The sequence below is a fragment of the Terrapene carolina genome, unplaced genomic scaffold, assembly GCF_002925995.2.
Source record: "Terrapene carolina triunguis isolate 2854851 unplaced genomic scaffold, T_m_triunguis-2.0 Scaffold227, whole genome shotgun sequence".
NCBI classification, from domain to species: Eukaryota; Metazoa; Chordata; order Testudines; family Emydidae; genus Terrapene; species Terrapene triunguis.
The window spans coordinates 3,374,564-3,396,036 of record NW_020664578.1 but is presented as its reverse complement, the minus strand read 5'-3'; the positions used below and the strand labels follow the sequence as shown (position 1 = coordinate 3,396,036).

Below are 21,473 nucleotides of genomic sequence, written 5' to 3'. Positions count from 1 at the left end.
CAGTTCTTTGAATGCAGCTGTAAAGTTCCGCCTCTCCGTTTTATTTTTAGGCATTAAAGGCAGCAGATGGAATCCATAACAAAACCACAGGGAATGACTTGCTTTTCATTTTAAAGGGGACTCTTGCTCGTTAGCTTTATCTCCAGGAGCTGGATTCACAGCTGTGCTAACGCATCTTCATGCCAAAAGGGGCCAGAACTGGCCCCTTGAGAATCTCCCCATGGAGTGGCCCTCCCCAATTAGAGTGGAGCTGATGAGGGTCCTGCTCCCAGCCCCCACAACAGAGGGTGGATCAGGGGCACAGCTACCGTGCAGTGTGCTGTAGCTATCCTCCACTTCCCCGGGGAATCAGAGCAACTCGGAGCAGCCTTGAGGTTGCTCTAACTCATACTCCAATTTATACGGGAGGCCAGGTGGGCCTCAGCCCAGACCAAGAATACAAGGAGCACAAAGGAGTCGTGAAGCCCCAGATACAGGAACAAAGTGACTGAGAAGCAGGCGCCTGTATCTATAAAGATCAGAAGCCTGGTAAAGATCAGGAAGCAGAGAGCTGGGCAAAGATCTGCCCAGTTCACGTACCCCTAGCCACACATTTACTCCTACATCCATGTAGCTAGCACGGATAACCAGCCTCCAGCTGCATGTTAAAAACCACATGAAGCACCGGATACTTCTTGTATCCACTCAGCTCGAGCTATGGGAACTCTGCTGAGTAGGGACACCCTGGCTGGGGAGTGACACATGGAAAACAACAGGGCTATTCCTGTAACTGGGTAAATGGGTCACCCTGTACATTCCCTGGGATTAGGAACTGTGATGGCAGACCAGGGTTTTAACTGCCCTGCTGCCGTTTCCTCTTCCTTAGGTGCCAGGCAAGTTCTGAGATCTGCAGGGTGTGGGCAGGTTTGCACAGAACAAGCCAGCAGAGAAATTGGTCAGGTGGGCGTGGCTGAATTGAGCAGGTGACTCAGTAGGGGGCGCTCTTCCGTCCCAGTCAGAACTGACCCCAGTGGCCCAGTGTGGGATTAGGGGGTGCTGTGCTGCAGGACAGGGCGTGGGGGAGTCAGTCGTGGGGGGGCTCTCTTTGGAGTCAGTGCGGACTCCAACGCTTGAGCATAGAGCAAAGAGGTACGATGGAGCTGGAGATGCAGATTTTTGGAAATGAGGTAAAGCCATTGGCACATAGATGGGAACAATTCCAGGGAATTTCAGTATGAGACAAGACATTAGACCCCGGAATCCTGGCCAAATTCCATGTCAGGGAACTCCATTCTATTGGACTTCTCCCCCATTTCAATAGTGTACCACATTTCACTCCGCTCCCAACACTGTTGAACAGCATTGCAGGTGGCTGTTAAACAGCTGCCATGTTCCACCCCAGAGGTGGCTGCCTTTCAGTGACGAGCGAAGGACTCTTGTGTACATGATATAGATACAGTTTTAGAATCCTTCAGGATGGGAAGCAGTAGATAAAGCCCAAGACGTTTTCATGACCGCTCTGGACTTATTCTGTTGAACGGATTCGCCCTGAATCCTGCAGGCAACTGCAAAGATTGTTAAGATCGAAATTCAGGACTGGAACCATGCCAGGCAGGGACATTTGCCTGCACAGTAAATAAAATTAAATTAAAAAAAAAAAAAAGACTAAATTATGTATATATATAAAAAGAGGATCTGCCATTAATACCCCAAGCTTTTCAGCCCTTCCATTGCTGTTCATTATGCTAAAGAAAGAAGCAGATGGGAGCTCGAGTCAGAGGTTTATATTTAGCAAGTGGTTCCACCAACGGGTAGATGCAGCAAAATTGCCTTGAACCTAATCTTCAATGTAGGCCTGCTATAAAAGAATTTCATTAAGTGCACAGATGTGGCAGGTCGTCCCTCATACACCAGGTCTATCTTTACGGTGAGTCACTGCCTGGTGTTCTTCACGCACAGAACATGGCCACAAAGGCCCTTTTACCTTTTTGATAAGTCATAACAAGGGTATTTTTAAGCAGACCTGCCAGCTCTAATTTAAAAACAAGGGAGGTAGCCCGTCTGATTTTATTATAAAGACATGGAAAATTCCTTAACAGGTATTTATACCCTGCTAGTGTTTTCCATCAGAGGCTCTGAAAGCATTTTACAGTCATGAATTTTCAGCTTTGTAGGGAGATGAGTGAATACGATACTCTATTTACAGGCAGGTTAACTGAGGCACAGAGAGGGTAAAGACCTGGTTTGCACTAGAATCACAGAACTGGAAGGGACCGCGAGAGGTCATCTAGTCCAGTCCCCTGCACTCATGGCAGGACTGAGTATTATCTAGACCATCCCTGACAGGTGTTTGTCTGACCTGCTCTTAAAAATCTCCAATGATGGAGATTCCACAACCTCCCTAGGCAATTTATTCCAGTGCTTAACCGCCTGACAGTTAGGAAGTTTTTCCTAATGTCCAACCTAAACCTCCCTTATTGCAATTTAAGCCCATTGCTTCTTGTCCTATCCTCAGAGGTTAAGAAAAAATGCATTTTCTTTCTCCTCCTTGTACAACTTGAAAACTGTTACCAGGTCCCCTCTCAGTCTTCTCTTTTCCAGACTAAACAAACCCAGTTTTTCCAATCTTCCCTCCTAGGTCATGTTTTCTAGACCTTTAATCATTTTTGTTGCTCTTCTCTGGACTCTCTCCAGTTTGTCCACATCCTTCCTGAAATGTGTCCAGTTCTGGGTGCCACAATACTCCAGTTGAGGCCTAATCAGCGCGGAGTAGAGTGGAAGAATTACTTCTCGTGTCTTGCTTACAACAGTCCTGCTAATACATCCCAGAATGATGTTTGCTTTTTTTGCAACAGCGTTGCACTGGTGACTCATTTAGCTTGTGATCCACTATGACCCCCAGATCCCTTTCCGCATTATTCCTTCCAAGGCAGTCATTTCCCATTTTGTATGTGTGCAACTGATTGGTCCTTCTACATGGAAGGAAACTGGGCATGCATGACTCCAGATGAAGTCAAGGGGATCTGCAGCAGGGCAGTGCTATTACCCCCCCTTGTACAGGTGGGGAAACTGAGGCACAGAGAGACAAAAGCGACTCCTCCAAGGTCACATGGGAAGTCTGTGACAGAGCAGGGACTGGAACATGCATCTCCTAGCTTGGGAGTTGGAGCTCCAACCACTGCACCATCTGCCCTAGTTATGCTCAGATAGTCTGAAGGTCACACATCGGGCTGAATTCTCCTTTCCACCAGAGCGATATAACCAGGCCTTAGTGCAATCAAGAATCAGGGCCCCTCCTTTTAGGCTTGTGCCGATGACTTGCCAAGGTGGTGAGCACGGACACAAGCCAGGTCACACAATAAGGCAGCGACACAACCCTCAAGATACTACAGCGAGGAGAGCGCTGCGAGTACCTGAACAGAGCCGAGCCCCTAGGCTTCCAGACCTCTGCTCTAAACGCTAGAGCGCAAAGAACGAGTCCTCTGCAAAACTCACACCCCTAGATGTGGCTATGTCCCTGCCCAGCTGATCTATGCGCACAGCCCCTGATGCAACATACAGCAGAGCTCTCGTGTGGCCCAGCCATTGGCATCTCTGCAGGGCAAGACATCTTCTAGTGTCGCCTCCCGGCTATGGCTTTCTGGCCATGCAGAGCTGCACAGGCCAAGCCAGGAGTTACCCCTTAGAGTTCAGTGCTATGGTTACGCTCATAAACTGGGCATGTGTCCACATCTCTCGGACACTATGGTAAGATCTGCATATCTCAAAGACGCTGATCAGATGCGAAGCGATGCCCCTCCCATGGGAATATGGGGCACTTCTTCATTAAGGCAATTCAAAAATAATAATAATAAAAAAACCCAGCTGTTATTATTTTGCGGCATCCCAGGATAAAAAAAAACACACCACAGGCCTGCCAGCACTCAGAACCCCCGCCAAGCGACACACCCTGTGATACGTACAGAGCGCTCCCGATCTATCATTCGGGAGAGGAACACGTGAAGCAGTGAGGCGGGCAGAGGAAGGGATGGAGACAAACCCGCCGGGTTGGAAGAAGCTGCAATCTGGCCCTAGAAGCTGGCCTTGCGCTACTGGATATCAGCGGAAACTAACGCTGTGAACGGTTCTCGCCCTGGAGAAATGCTGCTGGCACCTGCTGCTGGAGTCAGAACCGCTCCGGGCAAACCGCCCAAAGAGAAAAGTCTGCTTTCGTTGAACTTCAGAGATAAGGCCTTGACCAGCGACTGAGGCGCTGGGATGCAGGGGGATTCTGTCAAGCCCAAGCTTGAATTTCAAATCCGTTGCAGGCAGGGTGTTGAATTCCACACAAAAGAAGTACGACGCTGGTCATTTACCAATGGAAGGGGCCTGGGCCAAGCCCATGTGCTGTCCCAGTGGAGGACGGTCACATGGAGGAACAGATGTCCTGAAAGGTCCCAATTAAATTTTAAATGGGAACGCTCCCTATTCAGAGCTAAGTTACCGCTCTCTCTATGTGCGCTCAGGCCTAATCCAAGCCGACGCTTTAATGTTTAAATAGCTCCAGGCTCTACAGAGGAGCTGTTGCTACAACACTAATGCGGCTAATGTTGCAAATGTTTTAAAAGAAAGGGCAGGGGGCTGGAGAAACCCGACCCAGCGCTTTGCCAGCAAGGGCGAGCGCAGCGATGGCAGAGCAAATCTTAAAGCTGCTGCAAAATGACATTTGCTGCGAACAGACCGTGCAGGATACAGGGATACTCGGGGCTCAATCCTGTGCAGCAGCCGGCTCCTTCAATGCCTCTTAACACTCAGCCTCTCTTAGGAGCACTAAGTACTTCACAGGATCAGGCCCCGTGGCCCCTGGATTCAAACCCTGCTGAAGCGGAGAGGGGTCCTATGGATTTCAGCAGGCCTTAAGGGATAGATTTTTAGGAGCCTAGCTCCCACTAATGTTAGAAGATTTTATCTGCAGTTTTAGTATCATTAAGGCCCGAGGGCCTCCAGGTTGGTAATATTCTAGCAAACAACCCCCCTGTTCCTTGTCGAATCACGGGCATTTCATTCATTTGCAAGGATGGACTCGATTAGTGGAACTTGTCACATTTTTGAAGTGTAATTTACTTACATGGAATTCCTTGGAATGCATGCTCCACTGCCACACACACACACACTTCGCTCACTGTGCATGTATGGATATATACACAAAATGAGCAAAGTATAGTTGTGTGTGTGTGTGTGTGTGTGTGTGTGTGTGTGTGTGTGTGTGTGTGTGTGTGTGTGTGTGTGTGTGTGTGTGTGTGTGTGTATACACACTCCCCTCCCCCCCATCTCCGCCCGGCCAGATGTTCATTTATACTACGGTTCCTTTACGTTACACACAGATTTTTGCCCGCTTTAAGGCCCCTTTACACTGCCAAAGTGGAGCAAAGGGGCCTTAATGCCAAGGAGAATAAAGGCTCCCACACTGCAAAGCAGCCATTCCCCATACCTTCGGCTTACGCCTATACATTGTACAATGCGTGGGGTATTTTAAACAAACATCACAAAGATACGAACCACAACAACACAACCAGCTCCAAAAGCGCATTTGTCTCCTGCTTAGTTAAAAAACAACCAAAAAAGCAGAATGGCTTCCCCTGCCCCATAGACACAGCTGTTGATCAGAGAGTGTAAGTTGGACTGGTAAGGACAATGAAAGCAGAGAATTAACGTGCTCACACTGGCTGCTCAGAGTATTATTATAAAAATCTCTTTGTTTATTGTGAGATATCAGCTCTAATCCAGGAGGAATAACAGATAGTTCATTACAGGGAGGCCAGTGGATTACCAGAGGAGTCAGAATGTGATGGAAATACAATAAAACCCTGGGAAGGCTTCCTTGTATTAAACAGCTCTGTCACAGCCTTTGATCCCACTGCACTTTGTTAAAAACCTCCTCTTAATGTGCAGTCAGTGAGGAGGAGGTAAAGTGGAATTGTCTAGGTCAGGGGTTCTCAACCTTTTTCTTTCTGAGCCCCCCTCCTCCCCCCCAAACAAGCTATAAAAACTCCCAGGCCCACCTGTGTCACAACAACTGTTTTTCTGCATATAAAAGCCAGGGCCGGCTTCAGCTTTCTGTCCTGGGTGCCAGCAAGTCTAATACCAGTCCCCCTGAAACCTGCTCACGGCCCCCCAGGGGGCCCCAGACCCCTGGTTGAGAACCACCAGTCTAGCGCACAGATATCACAAAGAAACCCCAGGGGATAGATACGTGTCTGATTCCCTCAATAATTAATAATGAGGAATCTGCCTTGTTTGAAGTTTGGGCTCAGGACAGTAACTGGAGGAAAGTCTCTGGCCTGGGTTACGCAGGAGGTCAGACAAGAAGATTAGAGGCTCTCTTCTGGCCATAAAAATAAACCAATCTACAAACCTCACATCCTGGGATTTCTAAGTAAGTTGCAAATATTTACACAAAAAAAAGCGATGAATCCAAAAGGATCTGAAATTAGAACCGTTTGCCCTTTTCTCCGGAACAGATCATTAACAAATCCCCCAGACTCTTTAGAATGGAGCCGCTGTGGTGCCATAGGACGACATGGCTTTAGGGTTCTGTTCTTGCAGGGTCAATAATGCTCAGGAAATTTACCAGGTCTCGCCAGATTTAATATATGAAGTCCATTAGTAAATAATCTTACATTGCCATGGTGCCTTTTGTCTGAAAGGCTCCTGAAGTTTGTAAGGTACTAAAGGAATTACTGAGTCTATTGTCCAAAGGCAAATCACCTCTGGGGTGGAACGCAGCAGTTGCTTTCAATGGACGGCAAATGCTTTGCAACAAGAAAAATGACGTATCCAATAGAGATTGCAGGAGGAATTTCAGGTGGGAAGGAGTATACAGCGTTAGCCAAATTGAAATTTAGCTGCAACACTGGGATTCGCTGAATTGTCTCAAGGGGTCAGACCCTCCATTTGATCTCTCACCTCCAGCAATACAGCTTCTCCTAGCACCATGGGGGGGAACATTGGTTCAGCACGAACATGGGGAAGAATACCTCCTGCTGTGCTACCTCACCCTCTCCCTGTAGCGTGTCGGATTTTCCCCTCGGAGCTCTCCCATCCAAGTACTGGCCCACGCCCAGCCCTGAATGGTTTATAAGACCAGAGATCACAGCCAAATGCAAAACGATGGGATACCCTGTCAGCCAGCTCCTTTCAATGCATTGCTCACGTTGTTACAGACGTTCTCCCTGTGGCCTCATCCTGTATCACGGCGCTTGCAGACATGCTGTAACTACCCAGAAATTCATAGACCGTAAGGTCTAAAGGGACCGTCGCATCATCTCGTCTGACCTTCTGTATAAACCCAGACCAGAGAATGCTTCCCACTTACCCCTGGACTGAGCCCAGTAACTTGTTTGGCTAAAGCAGCTGCCAGCAACACGCCCAGTCTTGATTTGAAGACATCAAGAGCTGGAGAAGCCACCGCTTTCTTTGGCGGTTTGTTCCAACGGCGACTCTCCCTTGCTGATAACGATTTGTGCCTTATTTCTAATTTGAATTTGTCTGGTGTCAGCTCCTGCCCAGGGGTCTTGCTCTGCCTTTCTCCGCTGGATTAAAGAGCCCGTTAGTACCTGGTACTTTCTCCCTGTGAAGGTCCTTATATTCTAATGGAGTCACTGCTCAATCTTTTCGATACCCTATCTGGCAGGCGTTGTTCCATCACTCAGCCATGGCCTCATCTTCAGAGAACACCCAGAGGGAGCCAGTTGGTGCCAGCTCTGAAGCGGCTGGCTTTTTGGGAGAGGAAAGCCTGGCCCCTAGGAACTGGTCTGAGACACCAACTCCTTTTGTCTATGTGACACCAAAGAACCATCAGAGAGAGAACTTTCAATCCCTACCAATCCGGGCTGGATCTGAACCAGTGACCTGCAGAGGAAAAGGGGCTTGGGAAAGATGTCTGAGCTGTCTACGGCACTCAAGTTCATACACTATGGGTTGGACCCTTCTGTGCCTTGCACCTTGTGTCATAATTTACACCAACGAAGAGTGAGTGCAGAGGGGGTGTAGGATGCTGCTACTCTGATCTGGTTTCATTTTACACCCACCATACACAGGTGTGAATGACTCTGTAGGGCACAAGAGAAGTGGAAAACCAGACCTTTGTGTATTTGATGGTCATGTTGCCACAGCCACTTCCCTTTACTTTTACATCTAAGCCTCAGATTTTAATTAAAACTGTATTTTCTTCGTCACGTCACGGCTCCAGTGCAGAGCTTGTCATCCACCTCGTTCCCTGCAGAACAGGAGTTGTAAAACGTCCGCTCTCCTTTGGAGACTGGTCCAGCTGACGGTATTTCCAACGTAACTGGCTTTTCTCCTCTTCCTGGTTTGCCTGCGATCTTGCCTGATCGTAGGAGTGCCGGAAGTGAGTCGCTTTGCTATCAGCAAGCTACGTGTCCACAGAAAGATGATATTCTCTTACCCAGGGTCTCGAGTAATTGTGCTCCGAGTCTTATCCGTGTCCTTTGTAAGCCTCCAGCTCTCCCATCCATGCAGGACAGTTGACCACATGCCGCACTTCAGCAATCTCGTGCAGATTTTTAATAAGAAAAGTCCTGACATTTTGCCCAGACACGACTGTACCCCAGTGCTCTGCAGGTCAGAATCACAGGCCTTTTCAACTCCCTGGACAAAGCCTGCAGCAGCAAAGGCACGGTCCAGAGGCTACACTGCTAGACTAGGAATCGGGAGACCTGGGCTCTGCTCAGGTCACTTTGCCCCTCTCCATATCCTACAGCTTCTGATACTCGACCTTCCTTTGGAAAATGCTTTTAGATCTACGGATGGAAAGCACTGATTTCATCAGCATTACGCGGATGCTTGCCTCACCCAGTGGGTGAAAAAGTGCAAAATAAAATAATCGAATTCATGTCCTTTTCAGACGAGGATCCCTGCTAATCCCCATCCAGAGATGTGTGGGCAGGAGCCTGCGATAACACGACATCCATCTTTTTTCTCTCCTCCTTTGAAATGCAAATGGTGTTACTGCATCCTACCTTTTCTGTAAATAATTCAGAGACGGCGCCAAGCGGCGGTCAGGGGAGAAGGCCTAACTGGCTGACATTACTCGGTACAGCAGGAATCTAAGCACTGTAAGGGTGGCTCCAGCACTCGGCTTCTGGGATCCCGTACCAAAAAGACAACGTGCCAGCTGATTTACAAAAACTAGCAGCATTTTGCCTGGAACTACAAGAACAATCAGCATTCTGGCATCCTCTCGGGTGATCAGAGCAAAGAACCACTGTCTATATCCCGGTGTGGCATTTTCACTGACAAATTCCTTCTCCTTGACCCTTCAGCGAAGGCCAAATGCTAGATCAGTTTAATATCTGGCGTGCACCCTGGGGACACCCAGGTAGAGAGTGTGCTTAGATACTATAGTGATGGGCAGTGGTATAAATCCCTAAGAGAAGCTTTTCCATCTCTGTGGTTTACCTTCCTCGCAGGGCCCTGGTAATTCTAACACCATCGCTACGGCTAATATAGGTCATCTCTTAGCAAGACTGCTCCATGATTAACTGAATCACGCTAGTGCCTAGAAGTCCCAACCAGAATCGGGACCCCACTGAGCAAGGCCCAGACAGAATCGGAGACGGTACCGATCTAAGGGTGGGTCTGCACTGCCATCTGAAGTGTGACTGCAGCACAGGTAGCCAGACCTGCACTAGCACAGCTGGAAAAAAAGCAGTTTAGATGCAGTGGAACAGCTGAAGCATGGGCTAGCAATGCAAGTACGAACTCTGGGTTCTGGGCAGCTTGTATGGTGTAGACATACCCTAAACAGACCAAGGGTGGGAAAGGAAACTGAGGCACAGACAGGGCAAATGACTTGCCCAAGGTCACACAACAGATTAGTGGCAGCGGTGGGAATGGAACCCAGATCTCCTGATTCCCAGTCCAGTGCCTTAGCCATTGGACCATGTGACCTCGTCTGCCCTCAGATACACTGCTGCCAAAGTCCTCTCTAGCCCAACCACGTCACCCCACTCCTCCAAGCCCTTGGCGGACTTTGATCTGTATCAAACAGAAGCTCCTTATCCTCACAACCAGGGACCCTGCCTATGTGTGTGCCATCGCCACACACACACACACACACTCTCTCTCTCTCTCTCTCTCCCCCCTCCTGCTCCCCAACCCCCAGATGCAGAATCATGCAGCGAGTACTAAAAATGAAGGGGTGACATTTTCAAAACCAAGTAGGTCAGCGGTTCTCAACTTGGGGTTATGGGCTTTGGTGGGGTAGGGTCCAGGGTCACAGCCACCTAAATTGCTAGAAGGGAGACAGTAAAGAGCCTCTGGAGGAAACATCTGGAGAAGTTCCCTCGCTGAGCCAGTGAAACTTTAAGCCTACCGTCAAACAGACAGGAAAACCTGGTTAAAGAGCCCTGCCTCCCCTCTGCTCTAGGGACACAGCTAGGAGATGCAGAGCTGTTCAGCAGAGCGTGTTAATGGTATTGCAACGACTTTGCAGAGCCTTTCCAATCTGCGTTGTCTCCAAGTGTTACACTGTACATGTAGTTTAGTTCACTGGTGAATCAGTTACACAGATCCTCTTTCAAGGCAGGGCTCAGCCTTCAATACAGGGTGAAAGTTATACCCGTCAGGAGATCTCGGCTATCGGTTACGCTCTGCCATTGCTCCGTATTTCATTACGGCGCAAAGGCTGTCAAGCCATCAAGATTTGCAATGGGGCTTTTGTTATAAGGCTAATTTTGCCATTCACCAAAACATCTGATCAGTCTCAGAATGGGGAGACTGGACCTGGGGATGAGGCAGAAGCTTTCCCCAAAATTTCAAGTGACACAAATTGGGGGTTCCGGGATTATGGCGCCCTTAGAGCTGTTCAACACTGAGCCTGGTTTCTACTGACAAAAATCACCTCTCGCTGACAACAGGCGTCAGCGACGGGTGCATCTAGACATGGATTAGCTGCAAATGTAACACAAGATTTTCAGGACCGTTTCGGAAACAGCAATTAAGAGCTGGTACGGGATTCAAACGGAAGTGGGGACAGGACCTCGAGGTAGGTCCTACAAAAACAAATATCTGCCGTGTGCGTTGAGCACGCTGGCTGAATGGCCCTGTGCGAGTGCAAAGCGATAGTGGTACAAGAACGAAGAATCTAACATTCAAGAGCGACGGGTCCAAAACATAGTCCCTTGTTCTAAAGTGCACTGTGGATTGTAGCCAAGTTGCTGGGGGGAAAAAGGGCGGAGGGGGACTCTGTCATCCTCAGGGGCAAGGCCTGGGATCATATTTTGGACCCATCACCTGCAAGTGGAGGCATGACAGGAAGGATGGTCCAGTGGTTGGAGGGGGGGAATTCTGCTCAATTCCCAGCTCTGCCACAGACTTCCTGGGTGACCTTGGGCAAGCCTCTTAAACCGCTCCGTGCCTCAGTTTCCCATCTGTACAACAGGGATAACAGCTCTGTCCTGCCTCACAGGGGTGCGCAGGATAAATACATGAAAGATGGGGAGGCGCTCAGATACAACGGTGACAGGGCCAGACAAGGACCTTAGATAGACAATGTCCTTTTAACTGTGCTGTGCCATTGTCCAGGTTATGCAGGTTCTCCAAGCTGGGGAGCACCCTCCAGCCTCCTCCAACCCTTCTCACGGCTTCTGTTTCAGGGTCATTAGAAAGGAGGGATTCAACTGTGGGCGGCGCATGGCCAAGTACGCCAGTAGTGAGGGGAAGATGTGCAGTGAGGGATGTGCCAGGACTAACTCACTAGCTGGAAAGGCTAAAGTTTCACGTCTCTGAAATAGAAGCCACCGCCCCCCTGCCCAGTCTTCTCTGGTAACTGTATCTGCCCTGCCCCCCCACCCCGCCCTTTCTCCCCATGCTTATATCAACAGCAGTGATGGCACTTGGCAGGACAGCCCTCTGGGCCTCTGCAAAACGCGGATTCTGGATTGTCATCGTAGTGCTACCAAGGCGTTACAGCACAGCCTGGGGTAGGTGTACACTGCAGACAGGGGGCATAATTCCAGCTTGGGCAGAAGTCCACGCGCTAGCTCTGCTCGAGCGAGGGCGGTACAAAGAGTGGCACGACAGCCCTGGGAGCAGCTTGGACTAGCCGCCCGGGTACGTACCCAGGCTCTTAGATGGCGCTGTACTCTGGTGGCTAGCCTAGGCTGCAGCGTGGACACCGCCATAGATGTAGGCGATTAAGCTCAGGCCACGGCCAACCTCCTAGAGCGAGGGGCTTAGCCACAGGCCTCCAAGAGTCGTAGACCAGGAGTTCTGTTCCTGGTTTTAATACTGACTTGCCATTGGCCTAGGCCCTAGGGCAACACCCCACCCCCTTTGTGCCTCAGTTTCTCATCTGTAAGGCAGGGATAGTTACTACTTACTTCAGAGAGTCCCCCCGGGTAAGGAAAGGCTCCCTGTTCAGCACCACGCTAAGCAGATAATTAACTCCAACAAAGCCAATGGGAATTCAGCACACGTTTAAAGTTAAGCATGTGACTAAGTGCTTGGCTGAGCAGGAATGAACTTAAGCAGATGCTTAAATGCTTTCCTGAACCAAGGCTGCTGGGAGAGGCGGTATGATTTAATTAGCCTGGCATTTTCCAATGGGAGTTAAGTGCCTACTTCCTTTAGGCTCTTGGGGGAGAATCACAGCCTCGAGGTGTGTAAAGCGCTCTGAAATGACCTGAGGGACGAGGTTATAGAAGCAGTAGTATTAGGTTAGCTTCAATATTAAACAAGCCACTGCTGAGAACATTTTCCGGGTTCAGGCTCCTTTTCCAGACTAGAGATCTATAGGGTGTGGGTTTTACTTTGTTTCTCTAATTTGGGGGGCCAGGCTGCTTATGGCATCTATCACCTCTAAACATTCCTGGTGAATAGCCACCAGGTGGGAGGGCTTTGACCCAGTTTCCAATCCTGCAGGAAGCTGTCATTCAGCTTGGAAATGGATCTAAACAACCACAGGTGCATTGCCGGCCTCTGCGCCACACCCTGGGGTTTCTTGGCTTACACAAGCTCTTGCATTTGGGAGGGAATGTGCGTTCGGCTGCTTGCTGGGAATTAGAGGAAATGGAACACCAGGAAACTGGTTTTCAAAGTGATTCAGGAGCAATGGAGCCAGATGTTTTCACGGCAGTTGCATTTTTACAGGCCGGGTGCATCTTTCCAATTTTAGCAATTCCCTTTTTCCTGAGGGCCTATTGGACAAGGAGCAGTGAGCAGGACGGCAAAGGACTTTATCTTTCAGTTTCTAGCAATGCCGTTTAGCTCAAAGGCTAATCATGGAGAGGGGGGAGGGATGAGACTGGAAAGCTAGCTAGTTTGGGTAGGATTTGGTCACAATGTGGGCTAATACACACTTGCCTTTGTAGCCCAGTTCATAAGAGCCACTTGCATCTGGACTGGTGTCCAATTCGAGGGCTTTATTAACTGAAGGAAAAACTAAGATTTCAGAGTGGACACTGCTGCACATATGTGAAAAAATATGTTTGGTGGGAGTGGGGGTGAAAGCCACTGGATCGTGCAATACGATACAAATTATTGCTGTGCAACCTGAATATATCTCGCGGGAGATGGAATTAGGATGGAGGTGCAGAAATGAGGCATTTAAAAGTCCAGCATAATAGGTATAGTAGCAAATATGCGTCTATATGGCCTAAAAACCAAGCCACTTTATTATCTCTGCCTATACATACACTCTACATTCGAACTCCGGTCTTAGATGCACAGATCCTGAGGCCACGGTGGCCATCTAGTCTGGGCTCCGGTATAGCACAGGCCAGAGAACTTCCCCAAATTAATCCCTAGAGCAGAACTTTTAGAAAAACATCCAATTTTGATTTGAAAATGGGCAGTGATGGAGAATCCCCACGACCCTCGGGAAAATGTTCCAGTAGTTAATTAGTCTCACTGTTAAAAGCGTACACCTTATTGCCAGTCTGAATTTGTTTAGCCTCAACATCCAGCCATTGGTTTGTCAGACCTTTCTCTCCCAGATTGAAGAGCCCATTATTAAATATTTGTTCCCCCTGTTGATACTTAGAGACTCTGATCAAGTCACCCCTTCACCTTCTCTTTGTCAAGCTAAATAGATTGAGATCCTTGAGTTTATCACGATCAGGCTAAGTAACAGAAAGTTCAAAGAAGTGCTCAGGAGTCTAACTTTTTATAACACACTCCATTAAGTGGATGTACACACACACCCATTAGGCTCTCTTATAAAGCTGTGTGAAACTTACATAAGGAAATCCAAGTGAAGCCAATTACACATTCAAAAACCTGAATCGAGGCCATGGTGCCTATATGAAAATTATCCACTTAATAGCTTGAGGGTCAGATGGGGTAGTTGACATTTAGTTGAAATATTTATTGGGCTAAAATTGCAAGAGTGTGTGTGTGTGTGTGTAAGTAATAGATTGAATGTACCCAAATGGATCCCTCCACAGGCTTTGATGTCATTTAGACTGCAAGCTCTTCTGGATGGGGACTGTTTCATCCTGTGTGTTTGCACAGAGTTTAGCACAATGGAGCCCTGATCTAGGCACTACCAGAATAGAACTGACAGTGACAGAGGCTCACAAACTTTTTGGAAAACTTGGTCCAGCTGGTCAACAAACCTGGGACAGATTTATGGCTTCAGCAGTCCGTCCAACCTTGTGGGTTGGATGGCTGGACCCAAGAGCAGACGTGGGTCCTTGGGGTGTGGGTGCGGGTGCGTGCACCGCAGGCCAGTTAGAGTGTCTATGAGAACGTTAACACTCAGGAATTGCAGAATGTGAGGCAGAGATTATCAAAGTTGTCTAGGGGATTTGGACGCTCCACTCCCATTCAGTCTAAACAAGTCCCATTTGCCCAAAGCCCTTAGTCAGCTTTGAATAGGGCAGCCTGAATGTTTAAATGTAACATCACCTTAATGATACGGTTTGCATTTACGTTTAATGAGGTCTAAGCCTCCCCTCCATCCATCTCTACAGAGCAGAGTGGGCCCGTTAAGTTCAGAGCAGCTGTTGGACAACTCCAGGGACTGCCCCAGCTCTTAGATTTCACCACATTTCCTGATAGAACACATGGGATGGATTCAGGTCACCTGTCACATTCCTTCTAACTTTACCCTCCTGTTCCCAATCAACTGATTGGCTACCGGCCAAGGAGACTTAATTATGAAAGGGGAGAGAATGGGATATTTGGAGGGATGTGGAGGAAGAATTGAAAGAATTCTTAGTTCTCCGCTTAGCTAGCAGCTGGCATGGGAGAGAAGGAAGTACTCCCGTCTGTTCCCCCACCCCCTGGCAGGAGGTGGTACAGATGTATGGTCTAATTTCCCCCCTTATTAGGATAACCGAATCCTGACTTGGATGCTTTGATCAGCACATAGGCCTGTGAAATGGTGCCCATGTTTGGAAACTGGGCTCATAAGTTTCATCAGCTGATCACATCACACAAGTCCCAGTTGTTTTCTGGAGAAAGCAAGATGGTATTCGTAGGAACTAACAGAGAATTTTAGGATTGATCACCTGCTTCCATTGCTGTGGAAATGCTATGCCATCGGCACTGCCCAGCACAAACCCACTAAGAAATTAGTTGCTTGGAATGTTTCAGGGGCGGCACTGGCAACATAGGAGCAAAGGGAATTAAGGGTGATCAGCACACCCAAAAGTCTTGCAGGATCAAGCCTGCACAAATGACTCATCTCCTAAGGGAGGAGATTGAGGTGCATGGTGGGTTGGGAATGAAAGCTCCTTTCGTAAGAGAGCAATGCGAAGAGCAGTCGGTACTGCGCAGATCTGCAGAGATTGCAAGCACAGAGCCTGCTTCCGATCTCACTTACACCAGTGGAACCCAACTGACCTCAGCAGATTCACTGCTGATTTATGCCAGAGCGACTGAGAGCAGAATCAGGCGTGTGGTCTGGATTTCCAGGCATTCCCTTACCTTCCCATTCATACTACAGTGGGCAGCAAATTCAAAGCAGGAGAAACTATGTACATACGCCTCTCTGTACCCAGAACTTTTATGTTTGACTTTCAAGTTCCTTAAACCTTCAGCCTGACAATCTCTCCCAGAGCCAACAAGGCATTGGGGCGACACCTAGCAGGCAGGGTGGTTAGACCAGAGATCCGACTATTTAGTGGTGCCCTGGGGCGCTGAAATTCTCCTCTGTCACAGATCTAGACTCAGATCAACCATTTTCAAACCCATGGGACAGGGCTCCGGGCGTCGTTACCTTTTCGTGTTGTGGATGGTGGTCCCGCCCAATACGATCCGGACCCCAGGGGTGCTGCGGTTAAGGTTATACACAGTTAACGCCTCTTCATAGGTTGCTCCTCCAATGATAAACACAATAATATCTTGAGGCCTGCAATGAAAAGGGAGCACTCTTGAAACGGAGCAGGACAAAGCATTAGACAACACAGCCTAGGGATAAATACTGCCCTGGCCAGGGACACGGATTGAGCAAGCCAGTGGATTTTCCCTATAATCGAAGGTCTGTGACGTACAAGGCCCTGGAGGGGGCAATGATGCAGTAGCACATAATGTGGCATTTAAACAAACACGTACACAATGTGCTAACGGTTCTGAAAAAGCAGTAGCACCTCGAGCGACGCCCAGGCAGGATCTGTATTCCCCCCGGGCTCCACCGTGACATATCCACCAATGTTTAATGCATGAGCATGACCCTGCTGGGGCTGTTAAATTAAAAGCAATTTAGGAGTCAAATGAGGGCAGCGACCCGTCTTGGTTTTGGCTCGAATCAGCTGCAATCTTTCTGGCTCATTACGGAATTGGTGGGATTAAGCCTAGTTCACCTCGGAGATGATAATCCCTAAGGAGCCTAGGAGCACAGGATTTTGCAGGGAAGTTGCAGGGCTGGGCTGCCTTCACCTGGGTACATGCAGAGACAGACACGTGGCCCTGAATATTTTGACTTCCCCAAGAAAGCCAGCACCTCGATCTCTTCCTCCTCACACCCCCCCCCCCCCTTCTCCCCCCCCCCCCCCCCAGTCACCCAGCTGGCTCAGAGGTACAAGAAGTTGGCCCTGGCTCGTGAGCCACCTTTGCTGTCGTATAAAAGATCTGTGAACCCCGGAGTGCACTGCACGGGTTCTACAGGATACGGTGCTATGCATCCTCTCGGGCGACTCCAATAACGTCCCTTGCGGAGTCCGAACGCGTCTCTCGACAGGGCAGCTAACTCTTGACACAACCTCCTGGTTCCCTTGCTGCTGTGCTCTCTAACCCCTCAACCTGGATCTCTGTTCTGCAGCCAGGTATTCTCTAAGACTAGAGTGGCTTGCTTCAACAGTCGGAATAGCAGCAATTCGTCTGCGTGGGCCACGCAAGCTCCTGGTCAGAAGCAAGGCCCAAACTGTCAGAAAGTAGTTTTGAGTATAAGGTGCCCAGCATCTGGCAACTCAAGCCAGCTTTTAGAAGTTCTTGGAAGCTGCGGGTAGTTGGCCCATCTGAAAAATCATATCCTGGGTGCCAAAAAACTTTAGGTGCCTAATATTACAGGGCACTTGGGAAAACATGGTTCTCCGAGTTACGTTAAACAGAGAAATTGCTTCCTGAGGCATTCAACCGACTTCAACACAAGTTTCATCTGCAGTCAGTGTATAATCTCCTCTTGCTTTCTTTGGAACAGTTGACAGTGGCTTAGCTTCAGCTGTGTAGCTTTCCCGAAAGGACAGGGTTTTTAATCAGAGAGGAGTCCCTTGTAGGAAAGGCCTGAAAAGGTACACGAACACGCCAGCCTGGCTGTTCCACACTTGAGCTCTGCAGACGCAACGGTGCGATTTATCATGCAGATGTTTTGGGCCGTCAGTCGGGAGCAGTTATACGGTGGGAGAACTCTCAGGATTTCAGCAGCACAGCAGAGTACGGCGCATTCACAACATTCCCAGCGAGCCAGGATTCTGTGCAGCGATCGCTCCCCGAAGAGTCACAGAGTCCCTTGAACAAAAGCAAGCTGTGAAATCTTCTGCACTGCAGCCGTAAGATAAGCAGGTTATATACAGCGACTGCATGTTCAGACTGTGCAGGTTCAAATGTTTCACTACAGCAGACGACGAAATTTCTACGCACGAGCAAGGATGCGAGTCACTGAGCCAGCCCTGGAGGATGGAGACTGCTGTGCCGTGGCTTTTAGCTGGGTTCAGACATGCCTCTTTGGAAACTGCATGCAAATTTGCCCAGCTCTTTTGGGGATGGAGGAGGGGGGAAATCGAATAAACCATAGTCTGCTGTATTGGAGAGTAATTCTGAATCCCTTTTCAAGACCCAGTTCTGCTGTGATGCCTAGGAGAGATCAGCCAAATCACTGATGGCTAGAAAGAGGGGCCAGTGGCACCAGTTGACAATGTACTTTATAATAATTGAAAGAGAGGGGTGTGTGTGTGTAGGGCGGGGGGTGCGTGGGACTGCAAGGTTAATAGATAAAATCCCTACTTTATTAGAGAGTTGGAAGTGCGGTTGCAGGATACAGCACTCTGGGAGTCAGGACTTCGGGCTCTATTCCCAGGTCTGCTAGCGCCCTGCTGTGTTACTCCCGGGCTCTTTTGGGAAGTAGGTACAACACCGATCTGCTATGCGGGTCACAGTGGTGATGTCTCACAAATCCCAACCAGCCAATTACATCTGTTAAATTGAACTAGTGACTGTAACTGGATCAGTAAAGCAACCGGCAAACAAAATAAGCAATTTAGCCGAGGGCGACAGTCCCTTCGTTACAAGCGCCACCCACCCCCACTTCATCCACGGGGTCGGGCTCCAAGCAGCTCCAGCTCACGTGGCCTAAGGGATTTACGTCCCCAAATCCCCAACTACCTCCCTTTGGCTCCTTCAGAACGCCCAGCCTGAAACTCGGCATCCCAGCATGCTCCAGGTTTGCTTAGTCACTGCACAGTCACCCTTGTTTCCAAGGCTCCATGCACCACCACCATCAAGTGCTTTGAGATCCGCAGATCCCGGGAGGTACAGCAGCCCCAGGCAGGCAGCGAGCCTGCCCTAGCAGTCAGGGCTACGTTACTGTGCAGGAAGTCGATCCCAATGCACGAGGCCGAGAACGCACACTATCACCCTAGTGGCTCCGGCACGGCAGGGCACTGCATTCGCTGGAGGGAGCAGCGGGGGGCTTACTGCCCAGATGAAGCCCCAGACAGAGGGGTCTGGCATTGGCTGTTCTTGTCCCTGGGTCCAGAGACAATCAGATCTTGGCCGCTTCCAATGGTGCTAAACAGATTTTTTTTTAAAAACCACCCCAGGAAAGGAGGCACCCAGAATGCATATGAAAGTATCAACGCAGCTCATCCTGACATCACTCCTCCGCCCACGCTACCCCTGCAGTAGCTGCAGTGAAAGCACTAGCGGTCTTACAAATACATCGGGGAGGTCTAGTCATACTTAACATCATGGCCCAGAAGAGGCAGATCAGAGTCAGGCTGCTTAGCTCTGCAGTTGATACCAACTTGGGAGGAGAGCTGAGGACTGAATTACTTTGACGGTGTCAACCCTCTTTCAAACCCTCTACTGCTCCCCCTTCTCTATCGCAACGAACCTAAGCTGATTGAAAGTGAATACCTGGCCCGTCCGAGTCAACCCCCACCTACCTATCATCTCTCATTTGCTATGGTGCCGGCCTCCACTGCCCACTTGTTAAATTTTCACACAAGCGAGGAGGGAGCTCCCCCTAAACATCTGCCTTCAAATCCCTCCTTCTACAACCTCTCTGCCCTGGGGCCTGCTAAAACCTTCACAACAGTTCGGCTGCTGGTGTGCGGAGACCGCTGCCTATTGTCACAGACTAAGATTGTCTCATTGGTTAGTTGTACTCCCCGGTCTGTGGGTCTCCACCCATTTGCGGAGAAGAAAGGACCTTACCCAGTCTATGGAATCCTGGTCAGACCAGGTTTCCAAACATCGGGATATTTTCTTATTCTGAACAGGGCAAATCCTCATTTGAGTGGAGTCCAGGTCACAGAAGCCACCGCAACTGGCACCCCATAGTGCAGCTCTAGCTAACACAGTAAGCTGAACAGCCATTGTCAGACAAAAGTGTGGCAGAATCGAGCCGGACAAGCATTTTAAGAGGAAAGATGGTCTTGTGGGTACGCTGCTGGGCTGGGACACGTGGGATCGCAGCCCTGCTACAGACGCTCTCTGACCTTGGGCAAGTCACTTCATCTCTCTCTGACTCAGTTCTCCACCTGTAAAACAGGGATAATCATCCTTCCTTTCTCCCACCCTGTGTGTCTGGTCTATTTAGACTGTGAGCCCTTTGGGGAACAGACCGTCTCGGACTACATGCATGTACAGCGTTTAACACAATGGGGCCCTGATCTCAGCTGGAGCGTCTATGAGCTACTGTAATACAAACAGTGAGCTTTTGGAGAGCTGTAGCTAGCCTGACTCAAGCAGTAGTGTCGAGGGGCCTGCATTTGTATGGCAAATAGGAGGAGAATGACATTTAAAACAGCAGGAGAAGGAGAGCTGGAAGTGAAAGATTACGTGGAATCGCTTGGAACCCTGCTCGATGCTTTACAAAGATTCCCCTCCACCCCTTGCTGCTAATTTGGACCAGAAGCTTCTCCTCCCCCACAAGAGCATAATATTTATTACGGAAAGACTCGTCCACTCACACGGAGAGGCCTTTAGAAATTCTTTGCCGTTCAAGCGGTTGCCTCCCTTTGATGGTGAAATCCAAAGCGTTTCATCCTGCCCTTTAGCTGAACTCGCGTCAATCACTGTAATGCCGTCCGCTGAAACCACAAGCAGCAACACAGTCTAGTCCCGTTTGCCCTGGGCTGGGTTTTACGGGATTCCCTGACATGTATTATCAATGTTGTCAAGTTTATAATAAGTTTAAGGTGGCTCCTCTCTCAGTTCCTTTGGAACGTTTCAGGATAGATTTTAAGGCCTGATTAATTTTCCATCAATCTATCTAAAGTACGTCTGTGGCCCCCATGACCCTGGAACCTAAATACCTCACAATCTAAGATATTTATCCTCTATGGGAGAGCTGGACTGCGATCCCCGTGGTACAGACAGAGTGAGCTGTGTTTATAATTCCTGCACTAGGTCTGATTGAGTGCATGGACCGCCGGGGCTCGCCGCTCAAGGACATCGCTAGGTTCTCGGATGGGACTGGACTTGGGGTGGCTAGCTTGTCCCGCCACCCCACCGACACGTCTATTTTCAGTGCGCTAACTTGATCAGAGCTAGCATGCGTATGTCTCCTTGGGCCGGGAATCACCCCCAGCTTGAAGTGTAGACGTACCCTAAGCGACTTGCCCCAGGTCAGACAGGAGCAGAGAACTGAATGCAGGTCTCCTGAGTCCCAGGCTAGTAGCAGAACCACCGGGCCATCTGTACATTGAGCCCTGGATTTCCAGTGCCCCAGCACCTTAAACTCACTGGGGTACATTCTCCCCCATCAGTGCCTGCAGCCAGACCATCTAGTGCTCTGAGCCAGCCTCATGAGGCAAGGTGGGCCTGGA

General features: G+C 49.4%; 1 protein-coding gene across 1 annotated transcript in view; it reads right to left on the bottom strand.

Annotated features, from left to right (window-relative positions):
• Positions 1 to 21,473, bottom strand: part of VPS45 (vacuolar protein sorting 45 homolog) — a 49,622-nt gene that overhangs the window by 4,812 nt on the left and 23,337 nt on the right. The window contains exon 14 of the mRNA XM_024199075.3: positions 16,205 to 16,336. Coding sequence (XP_024054843.2) covers positions 16,205 to 16,336 — 132 coding nt within the window. The remainder of the gene's footprint in view (positions 1 to 16,204; positions 16,337 to 21,473) is intronic.